Source organism: Temnothorax nylanderi, unplaced genomic scaffold, assembly GCF_030848795.1.
Source record: "Temnothorax nylanderi isolate EJ_2023f unplaced genomic scaffold, tnyl_v1.0 TNYL_tig0043_pilon, whole genome shotgun sequence".
NCBI lineage: Eukaryota > Metazoa > Arthropoda > Insecta > Hymenoptera > Formicidae > Temnothorax > Temnothorax nylanderi.
Genome location: NW_027249105.1, coordinates 560,605 through 572,956, shown reverse-complemented (window position 1 = coordinate 572,956; position 12,352 = coordinate 560,605). Strand labels below are relative to the sequence as shown.

Here is a 12,352-nt window from a genome sequence, read left to right as displayed (position 1 = left end):
CGCAGAAATATTGTCTGTTGAATTGAATCTTCAATGTATCATCTTAGTCAAAGATACATACATAAACAAGCTAGATGCACGACAAGGAGAAAATAGAACGTTTCACGATCGATGTTATATTATTGTATCTTTGTCGAGTGGCAGCGTTTACAGCGTGTACTCGCTGTCGCACGGATGGCCAAACTTGCACAAAATCTATTGGACATGTATGTATAACGTTGAAGCCTGAAATAGCATGTGGATAACACTAGCGGGCAGAAACGGTCACGCGTTGGGGTTGGACGGGGTTGCACGGCGAGAGGATGGAAAACGAGAGAGAGAGAGAGAGAACGAACGGCAAGCTGGTTCCACGGTAAGCCGACTGAGAGTTTGACCGTCGCGGCGATGTGGCTCGATTTCATCGCGTAAGCAACGGCGACGCTTGATGAGCCAAAGCTCCAATTAACGACCGGCGAAACGGATTCCCATTCCCCCCATACACAGCTGCATCGGCCACCATCGTGCACCGATATTCAGCACCTGGAAACCTTCTAATACGCGATCAGTGATACGCCGTGGTTTTGCCCACCTATTATTCTCTTGCCGTCAGTTCCGAACTTTCGTTTGTAGCCCCGCGGAGATAATCGCGAATCGGACAAAGGAGGGTCAAAAGCGCGCGTTCAGAAAGGAGGACGAGAAAAAAGCCGAGACTCTCTAATTAATTCGTGGCCAGAGAGGGGTCAATTTGCGTTTGCGATAGAAGAGGAAGCTACCGAGTAGAGAATGCAGGGTTCGCGCGAGAGTTCCTGGCTTAATTGTTATCTCCTCCTTCCTGCACGATGATCTCAGATGAAAATCCGGAAACGAATTTTATTTTTATCCCACTCATTCATTTCGCTCATGTTTTTAAATCTAACACACTCGCTTGCTGTTTCGTCGGTGTCTGTTTTTCACGTTGGCGAACGAACACGCGATAAATCCACGGAGGGACGCGCGTGTGCGAGAGAGAGAAAGAAAGAGAGAGAGAGAGAGAGGGGGGGAGGGAGAGAGAAGGTTCTATTCCGCCGCGTGGGATTTTTATTTCTCTCGTTTTACGTTATTATTACAAAGTTTCCTTTCTCTCGCCACGTCACGAATAATTCAATCCTCCTATCGCTCGAGGCCGCCGAAGCTTCTATCGCATGCATATTGATGTATCGTTATCGGCGTTGCCGGGTGAAGAAAACCCGGTCGTACTTCTTGGCTCTAAGCGAGAATAGGGAAGAAGTTCGATAAAATCATCGAAGATAAATGGCAAGAATATCTCCGGGTTTTTTTTGTTGGCCGCAGCAAACTCGTATAATTATTTTCGTCCGTTCTATTAACGAGAAGGATAGAGGAACAATTAGACGCGCTGGGAATAATATCTGTGAAAATAAGTAAAGCTATAAAGAGAACACAGATTAATCTTATCTTAAGCAGAAGGATTCCCACAATTATAACTTGCGCTGAATGAAAAAAAACTACTGACCGTCTCCGTTTGTATTCTTTTGTTAGATTAACCTAAGTATACAGCGGAGTAAGTGTTATAACTGTTTCCCTCGCGAGAGGTTTCCTCGCGAGGATCGTAGCGTACTGCCGAAAACATGAAATTACGGCGCGGGCGCCTCGAGAATATTCAATTTGCGAAACTTGAGACGGGCCCCCTCTTTTTCACCGTTTACACGAGAGATTACTCTCGTCGGCCGCGCGACGGGCAGGGACGGAACCACGCGGGAAAGTGTGTCAATAAACGACGCTCTTACGTCGAGAATAGGCAAATCACGTCACGTAAAGTGCAAGTGCTTTCCGACGAAGCTTTAAAGACCCCGAAGATTACGCCAATATACCGAGCGACGCTTCTTTAGAGCCTCTCGCAGTGAATCGCATGCGGCGGCGCCGAAACTTTCTTCCTTATCTTTCGGACTCCGGTCTTCCTTTTCCGCGGGAACATACCTCTCTCGCTTATGCTTCTTCCCTCCCCCGCCCCCTGTCGAACCGTTTTCCCTCCGAGAAAACTTTGCAACGCTCCCAACGACGTCCATTAGAAGTTGCGCGAGTTTAGTATAGCACTTAACAAGTAATATTGTTTCGGAAATGTTCGTGTCGCAAGACTCGAAAAACCTGTTAACGCGAGTCAAGTAATCTCGCGAAGGGAAAAAGTTCGATCGTTCGCCAACTTAAGGAATATGTAGTGGATGAGCGGTATGATAGGAGAGAATCGTGTTGCCATCGTAAAGTGACGACGAAGAGCGGCCATAGAGCGGCCATAGAGCGGCCAAACATCTGATTTTTTAAGGTCTCCTTTTTTTTCCAAACTCGCAGATTTTGTTTCGATTTTTACATTTGTGATCAGCAAATAAAAATTGATATTTGTTTTATGCCATTTAGCGCTTTGCATTATTCAATCTTTAACGCTTTAAATTGAACATTTTGTGCGCTGTTAATAACGGCTATGTTATTCAGTTTCATGATTTATTCCAAGAGAATTATTTACTTTTGAATAATTTTATACATAAAGAAATGATTGTTATTCGATATTATCGAATAAATATTAACTTTTATACATATTATGCTGTGTCGCACTAAAATTTAAAAAAGAAAACTCGTTATAACTGCAAATATTCTAACTTTTCTTCTACTCTCTTAGTGCGCACGGCGCGGCGCAAGAAAATAATGGTCATTCTGGACGATCACGTCGCAGAAAGAAAGCGAGACCAGCTGCGTTCCAAATCCCTACTTTCGTGATAACCATGCGCTTTTTAACCCTTTGTCGTCGTCACATAAGAGCGGCGAAAATGGCAGCACTCCTCGAGAGTCGTCGTCGCCATACCAGCCAAACGAGTATTTTTATGAATTATGTTGCTATAAAAGGAAGTGTTCTACGTTGTAGACCTGTAATGTGGCACTTCGCTCTGCAACGAATATTATGTCGCGGTCGTGGTCTGTGTCTGCGAGAGACGGCAACAGATCGAGGGTAATTTCGCGGGGTCCTAATAAATTCTTTCTGGCCGAGTAGGTATTACCAGCCGGTGTGTGAAACCAAGAAATTCTTCTTCAAACGACCGTTCATTACATGGATCATAATTTCGGGCTCCTAATCGCTGGCATTGCATCAATTACTTTTACAACAATCTGAAGTGTTCTCCATTCTCGCGGAATTTTTTAACGTGATATATTTGTTACATTTGCATAGTTGTACATTTGTTCAGAGCGAACATGCGTGAAGACGAATAAATAATTACGGAATGAACTTACTTGCGTGAGCATGGCAATTAGTCATTCGTGTTTATCGTTTGTTCTGAGTTTGGTCTGGGAGTCCAGTTCAAGACATACATGTATGTATGTACATATTTGTTTACAAGAAACTATTATGTTAAAGCTATTACGTTACATTCGAGGATCATAAATTATATTACGATATCAGAGAACACGCGCGAGATATTTCGATAAGGAAGGTAACAAGAAAGGTAACTCGTACAGGAGGTCTTGTTATCGTATTGGAACTCGTTGCTATTTCGATGGAGAACAAGTGCAAAAGAAAGAGGCAAAACTGGATTGGAATCGTTGGTTTCATATATATATATATATACGTAATATATAGATATATCGTGAGAAAATCGTAGGAAAAGAGAAGTCGGAAACGGGGTAGCGATCGAAGCGAGTACTATCGACGGAATCAAGAGCTTATTCCAACTAGCTTAAAAATTATTTAATCTTCTCGCCTTTATTTTCTTATTATCCCGCTTTTGTCTTCTACCGAGCGCGCCGAGACAAATTGCCGGACGACAACTGTTCAAAGATAGCGCGTAAGTACACCGTAGATATGCCAGGGAGACGACGAAATTGCATCGTATTTCCACACAAAATAGAATATATGTAGCGAAATATATAGCGCAGTTGCGTCAGGATAGAACGCGTCTTGCTACAAAGGGACGTATACGCCCGGCAACAAAACCCGGGCGGAAGCACTGCAGAATTCATAAAATGATAGAGAAAACGTAAAGCGTTAGAATTTGTCGATAATATGCCGAAAATGATATGCGGCCGCTGAAATATTCCAGCGTATACTCACAGTGTTATCCCACTGGATCCTCGCTTGTTCTCGCGATACCGACGTATCCCTTTGCACATCATCAGCATTCTTCCCTCGAGATGCTTATCCATCCGAGGGTGGGCGAGAGGGAGGGACAGGGGGACGACGCGACGACTGTCCTCGGCAACATTTAAACGACGCTACGCGACGTCGAAACACGAGGCTCGTCGTTTTCGCCCCATTTGCGTAGCCGTGTCACGGCAGTCTCGCGATTTCGTTAATTACGAAATTCTGCGCTTCAAACGACGCTTCAAGCGTCGTCGTACCGAAACTTTCGACGAAGTTCCGTCCGTCAACTTTCGCACGTTCCGCGCCGTTGCTCGTCTTGCTTAACGCGCGTACACGCACAAGCGAGGCCCGCGTCAAAGTTTTTCGTTCGCGAGAGAAATATTCGAAAGCCCGTAAAATGCCCGTGTACAATTCGGCATGCCTGCGCGTATGAGTGAGTATGTGTGCGTGTGTATGTGCATATGCATATATGGGTACACAAAGTGGTTTATTAATAGGAGGCAACGGGGTCGCGAGTCTCGACTTTCGAAGATAAACGGGAAGACACATGGAATACAGTCATACGCGTGGAGTAAAATTGGAAGAACGAGAGAGAGAGTTGGGTGGAGGAAAAGGCGGCGCGGAATAAGCGAGCGGAATTGTGTCGCTGTCGTGGCAAAAAATGGAAATTCCAGTCACATAAAATACGACGTACGGGTATAAAGAACTTGGAGGACTTGAATTACAAAGCGAGATCCGTATATCCGGCTGTTGCATGAAGTCGGGACATGGATATGGCGAATCTGACAAACGCGCGTCTGAAGGGACCGTTGGAAAGTATCATTAATACATTTCACCGCGCGTATTTTTAGCTTAACAGTAGGGAAGAAATATGTATCTGCATTAATTACGCTTCCGCGCGATCATTCTGTACGTGTGACATTAATAAGATATAGGATATACCGATATAGGATACTTTCACAATGAATTTGTAACTGCAATTTCGCCACTCGAAATACATTTCGCGACCGTAATCACAAATGCAGAGCATTTTATCTGTTTATTTATTTAGTCACAAATTGAATTGAACGATTCCAATCTTGCGAGAGACAATGCTGGAAGTATACAGAATAACAATAGCATTTCTCCCCTATGTAACATATATTGCTCCCACATTTTTTTTACTGATCCCACTTTCAACATTTATTCTCTACGTACCAAGTCCAGCAACAGTTTCTCGGTTATCCTATATTTTATGTCCATTAAAAACTGTGCTTTTTCGTAACGAATGTTTGTTATAACGTTTAATGCGTCTCATATACAATAATAAGAACTTTATTCAGGATACCCCGGCGTTGTTTGCCAGCACGCCTGTTTACATTTAATTCCATTTCAACACGATACTACGTAATCATCCTCGCGATAATCTCGAAGCTACCCGCGCCGATATTAACTTCGTCTCTAAACGATATTTGCTCGTTTTATCGCGTTGCACGCGATGCACGTGGTATGCATTTATTAGAATCGGCGCAATCACATCGAAGCATCGCGCCGGTGCATTATCGTCGTTCTGCGGCGTCACATTCATGCTCCTCGTTTCCTCCTCAATGCCTTTGCGTTCTTCGAGGCAACAATGTACCGGACGCATATTGCATCCCGCTCCGACATCCCTTGTTTCTCGGCATCGCGGCAGAGTCTGGCCTACGATTTATTAGATGTATAATTACCTGGCACGTATCCTATGCTCTGGATTTATGTCTCCGTTCTTAGAGCAAGGATCAGTTCCAACGAGAATCGCGCTTAATTAACAAGGTTATTTCGAGATTGAAATAATAGTATTTTTTTTCAAGTGAATATCTATAATTAGCTACTTTATCTGCAAATAACAATCGTCTTTATTTGTTAATACCTGCATTTTTAAATTTTCTATTTTCTTAACGATTCACCTTTTCTCAGACTTAATGAATTTCTCAGATAGTTAATTACACGAGATTAGCATTAATCTAGATTGACGCGAGCAATTTTAAGAGATAACAAAGATTTATTTATAGCAAGGCAGTGTTGCCCGTCTATTCATATTCCAAGCTTGTACCGGCGATCGATCGACGGTTCCATGCCCGACGGAACTTCGCGACGAGCGACATTCATTCTTCCCCGATGCTGCAAACGGAAAGTTACTTTCAATGCGACTCAATTCGATCAGCGGCGAAAAGAAACGTTGCGTAACGAACGATGGTTTTTCCAGGTGAAGCCCGATTCGGAGCAACTGTTCGAGCAGCACGGGCTGTACTCGACGATATCGAGTCTACTGCTCGAGCTGGAGCCGGGTCATCTTGCCAGCGACAAGATAAACGTTAGGTAATTTCGGTGTTTACAACGTGCCGTATATTTCCGTCGTTCGACAGAGCCGTTGCCTATGGCACCTCGGCGCATATACTCCCTATAAATATACATCGCACTTGCTCGCGAATAGGATAGCTCGTTTTACGCGAGTTTCGCGCGATGGAGCGCAATAATTTATCCTTCCGTCTGGCCGGCCACCACGCTCCAACTCCGAAACATGATCGAATGTCTTGTTGCAGGTGCGAGGCGACGGTAGAATCGGCTCACAAACTCGACAACCCGTTCGTCGATATTCGCACCACCGAGGTCTTTGGTAAGCCCACATGACACTACAGTAACAATCGATATATTAACCGACGAACGAGTCGCTATCGGCGCTCGAGATCACGTGGACGAAAATAAAGACTCGCGATTATGGACGCTCTCTCGTGCCCGAATCTGGTTATTTCAATCAACCTTCAGTCAAACAGATTAAACACGCGAATGAAAAGAAGAATTTGAAATTAACGTTCGATTAATATATAATTTTCGCTGTTGTTAAACCCATTTTAGATGATATAATATGAGATAATATCAGAGATAGAAATATAATTTGATATTCCGTAAACATATAATAATGCGCATAAACGTATATAAACACTTGTACATCAGAATTATATCTACAAAGTTAATATTTATGTTTCAATTTTCTGCTTTATGTGTACGTACGTACTATTTTACTAACAATAAGCGGAAAATGCACGCGACACGACATATGTACGTGGAGTAAACTGACAAATTTAATAATCAATTCAAAAATTTTAATTACACATAATTTGATATATAATTTGATACAGAAATGTCTGAGAATAAATTATATGCTTGTATTGAGAACAAAATTATTTGCATTCGCAATATATCTTTATTAAATTACTGTATATGAATGCGTATGATCAAAATAATAAACTATCATGTGGCAGAAAACGAGAGAAAATATGAAAATAAGAAAAACTAGTGCGAATATAAGATTTAACACGCGATTGTATAATATGATAAGAATAATAGACACATATGAAAATATTCTCTTTTACATTATAATTTGAATATAAGATTAAGAAATATAATACACATAAAACTTATTCTTAATTTATAATTGCATTCGAAACATATAAATTATAAATAAAATTCCTGAATAGCCTGTCTAAAACATTCTTCAATAATCACATTGTGTAAATTAGGAACATCGAAATCGTAATATTCAATGCATTTTGCGCCAGGTATAACGGCGAAGGCAAATAGAGCTGTACTCGTGATTAAGGGTGTTTGTACTCGCAGCAACTTCGGTTATCGATATACCGTACATTTCTTTCGTGGTAACCACTCGAGGAAATGTACGCGCTTTATTATTTCCTGGCATGCGAAATTAGCATGGGACCCGCGTTACAGCGGGGCCCGACTAATCGACCGACTCGGTTCCCGCGGGGAGCAAGGGTTGCGGAGAAATTAAGACAATAATTTACAACCGTTACCACCTGCCCTCGCAACACGCTCTCACCCAGCTGCACCTGCACAGTTACTTTATCCTTTCCTTCGCCGCGCCCCACCGGATTCGCTCGCGACCGTGCGTTCGTTATCGTCTAATTCCTACTTAAATTAGTTTCGACCACTTTTATATACTCTCCTCTCCTTGCTTACCCTCTCTACATCTTTGATATCCAGGGCATCGTTAAGCCCTTAAAACAATCGATAAGCAAACTATATACTTATAATAAGTGGTGCGAAATTACGGCGGTGCGAAAGCGCCTCGTTTCCCGCGCGCGCGGTGTCGCCGATGGGGAAAATCGGTAGAGCGAACCGGAAATGAGAGGGTGGGGAAGAATACGTGATTCATCAGATCGTATACAGCGGTGTGTGTCTATATGTACTCGCGTTCCCGACCAACAACGCTCGCGGCAATGCTCGGCGCAACGCGCGATTAAATATTTATCAACTAATCCCTCGCGTCACGCAATTCGAGTTACGATAAGAAATTCACGATTCGCGCGCTGCGTTACAGCGCGCAAATACGGGCGCACACGCTCGCGGACACCGGGCGTATGCCGATATACATATATCACGAGTTTTACCGCAATAGTATTTTTCGGCTCGCCCGATGGACCATAAATCGACTTTTCGCGAGAGCACTCGTTTACACGCGACGTGGCGGCAATATTTCGTGGCGATGTAAGCAGAGTATTTTTCGTGGGAACGCACAGACACTCGCAGTTGACTGGTCGTTGAAATCGCAATAGTGGCATTCGAGAGTGAGAGAGGGAGAAAGAGAGAACGAGAGCGAGAGTGAGAGAGAAAAAGAGAAAGAGCGAAGGAGAGGAGGGAGGACGCACGCGGTACACTCCACGCCTGCAGCGTCGTGCTTTCGAATCGGGTCAATTTTGGCAGAATGAGCCACCGCGGTCGATCAGCCAACGATTCACACTGTTCCGAACGTGCATATCTCTCTTTTATTAGGGGCACAAAGGTAATCAACGATTTACCGCATTTGTATACGATTGTGTTCGCCGGCTCGAAAAATACGTCGAAAAATACGCGACCAGTGGAACACCTGCCGCGGACACGGATATATTTTTTTTTGTAATTTAGAGGGTGCTGTTACGTGTCGCGCGCTCTCTATTTTTGTAAGTTATGGCCGTTGTATTATGGACGAATATCGCCGTTAAGATATCGGAAACTGTAATAGGTGACACAAATTGAACAGCATATCGTTTTAAGAAATAATCGATAATTTATCACATCGTGATACAATTGGCCGGCGATAAAGAAGGTAGTACATTGAAGAATACGCTTTGTTTCAATAAATAAAAAGAAACAATACGGAATGAGTACGCGTAAGATATTTTGGGCATTGCGTGTCGCGAGAGTGGTGAAATTTCTTCCAACAATACGAGCAATAATTGCATTCCGATGAGAAGGTAAACGTTTTCGATTCGACGACGATGGACGATTTTTGAGAATGCATCGCGAGGCCGTGACGATCGTAACGACTCATGCATTACGAATGCGCAACGAGAATGATCAAATGTGCGTTAGCTGCATGCCGTCGCGTCACGCCGCGCAATACAAATCCCGCGGGCGGGCGAAGGGAATTACAATGCATATAATACCCGGGCATTTGACTAGCTCCGCGTATAACTATGCTATTGTAAACCGACAAACATTTCGGCGCATACAAACGCGGCCTAGTTATCGGGATATTTTGCCGCTGTGCCGCAGTCGACAACGCGTCTGGAAATATTCGAGTCATAAGTCGAGCCAATTCCCACATTGTTAGTTAACGCGCGAAACACGTCCCGCGCAAAATTCCTATGAAAACGTTGACCCGTTGACGGTTAATTTTGCGAAATAGGAAGGTCGATGCTGGATGTAATAACGAGTAATTCACGAACTTGAAGAGAAGGAAAATATTCATTCCGCTAATCTATATATGAATAATTCATGAATTTACTTACTTAGATAATAGCGCTCGATGATAATCTTTATAACATTTGTCGTTATCGTACCCATTATTTACCGCAAACATTACGGAAAATACCTATATTATAACGAAACATAAGGAAGAACGTATGCTTTTATCGTCGCTAGATACCCCAATGGTACTCGGCCTAATTGCATAAGTGGGCCTCCGAATATCGACCGGGCGAGCCGAGCGCTGCACGACACCGGGTAAAAGGGTAAAAGAAATAAACGCGAAGGGGCAACGGACACGCGGGGGAGAATAAGAGGGAAAAGAGATGAGAGAGAGAGAGAGAGAGAGCGAGAGCGAGACAGCCGGTGCCGGTCGGCGGAGTCAAGTCGAACAGCGCCGTGTAAGAAGGAGAGGACAGGTAAAAAGAGGCAAGGCAAACCGGAAAAGACGTCGAACGACTCGAAGAAATTGCTCTTAACGATCTTCGATTTTCTCGTTAGGCGGAATCGTTCTTGGAAGCGCCCTACGCGACGGCCCGGCGCTACGCCTCCTGCATTTACCGCCGAGCTAGCTACCTATAACTCGAACCTCTGCCAACTATCAGTTTTCTTTCTATCAGCGGCCACCTTTCGTCTCCCTGTGTCACTCCTCCTACCTCCTCCCCGTTCCCCGCTGTACAACCTCTCAAATTATCCTTCCGCACCCCCTTTCCTTATTTCTCCTTTAACCCAGTCACCGGTTTAACTCGGTCACGACGTCGTCGATCCTGCCAAAAGGCGTCCCGTTCGGCCGGCTTTAATCCATTTTAATCAGACGGGATAAGTTAATTTTAAAATATCCTCGTAATTTTGCTGTTTCATATTTTGTTAGTTATGTAATTATATTTGTACTCTGCCGAGAGTAGAATTAAACCGCGAACATTTATTATGCGTGAGACCCGCATATCTGTCGTTACTAATTTAACAAAACATATGGATGCATTGTCACACGAAATATAATTCGTTTAAAGAGTTAAATATTTTGCAGTAATGTACGTATTTAAATAGTTTTATTCATGTATTTTTAAGTTATCATAAAAAAATGAAACTGCAGCCAAGAATTTAATGTGATCATCGAGTGTCACTCTTGCATCAGTAATTTGATCTAAAAAGTAAAAAGCGAAGAAATTGGATGCTGCGATAAGAAGCAAAAATTGAAGAAAAAAATTTTAGAATGTGAATATATCTAAATTTCACTACACACTTTTTCTTGCAAAAATCGCAGGAAAGATAAAGATCTGTGACAGAGATTCAACAAATTCGATGCAGATAGTATCAACCCTCGAACATGTCTCTTCTCCTTCAGTGCGTTGCCCCCGTATAGGAAGCAGAAAGGACCGTACGCGTAACTTTATTCTTTTCACAAATAATACCAAAACGCAGCGAGAGTGAGCCGACAATAGCTCCGGCTGGGTTATGTCGACGGCTGATATTGTATTTCTCTTTATATTTCCGGAATGAGTCGAATGCCGTTCCTTTCGGAGCGCGGATAGAAATACCACACACATTCGCGTTCGCTCCTGGCAAAAAAAAGAAGGAAAGAACGTGGAATAAATCTGAAAAACTGTATTGAGTAGACGATTTTCAGCAGCTCAATAGGCCTCCGAGTTATATCATATGAATGACTAGCATTGTCCGTCTGTTTACGTTGCCTGAATAGCGACCATATTTTCCGCTTTGCACGCGATGTATGACGGTCAAGTTGTCACACGTCCGTGATTCCCGCATTTTCTATACGTACGCGGAAACATAGCGTGGATCTCCGTTCGGCTTTACCGCGGTTGAATAATTTCTCATCTTGATGAAATTATTGAATAATTTCATACAATTTTTACGCAAGTTTTAGTATGCCTGAAAAAAAAAATTATTGGCTTCTTACTATTTTCCTTTAAATCAGTTTTAAATATGTCTAGTCTAATAATATTCTGTGCGAACTCCTACGAGTACAGGATGCTCTTTTGCGTTAAATTTTTTATTTTTAATTACAAATACCACGTAAAAAATTTAATGTGTTTTAGCGTACAGTCGAAATAGAATAAGAGTATAACTAGAACGAATAAACTGTAATCATTAGGAATGCGTAGTAGCGAGTACAAGAATAAGGACGCCGTTTGCGCGAAGTCTTTCATCTCATTACGAAATGTATCCGAAAGTTACATACGTTTCAGCTAAACTACCGTTCCTCCAAAGAAAACTAGCTTATCGAGTTATCTCAAAGTACTCGTACGTGACGAAGGTGACGACACCAACTCTAGGCTCTTATCTGTTTTCTGTGTGTCTAGAAAAACCTATTTAAAATCCATAATTGCTATTGTACATTCTGTAAATAGATTAGATATGCATACAAACTTACGTAAATCTTCAAATTATTCAGATTTCTTTTAGAGGTATCATGTATATTTAAACTTCACAATTATTCAATGAATGTTTTCCTAACTCTGCTGCTTA

The 12,352-nt window shown here is 42.7% G+C and overlaps 2 protein-coding genes across 4 annotated transcripts in view; one reads left to right on the top strand and one right to left on the bottom strand.

The window, feature by feature from the left end:
* Positions 1–12,352, bottom strand: part of Blop (blue-sensitive opsin) — a 230,374-nt gene that overhangs the window by 96,157 nt on the left and 121,865 nt on the right. The window lies entirely within an intron of this gene.
* Positions 1–12,352, top strand: part of LOC139771694 (cell adhesion molecule 2-like) — an 82,845-nt gene that overhangs the window by 64,844 nt on the left and 5,649 nt on the right. For 2 of the 3 annotated variants that reach the window (XM_071704643.1, XM_071704641.1), the window contains exons 7-8: positions 6,327–6,439; positions 6,664–6,737. In XM_071704643.1, coding sequence (XP_071560744.1) covers positions 6,327–6,439; positions 6,664–6,737 — 187 coding nt within the window. The remainder of the gene's footprint in view (positions 1–6,326; positions 6,440–6,663; positions 6,738–12,352) is intronic. The other variant, XM_071704642.1, reaches the window with a different exon arrangement.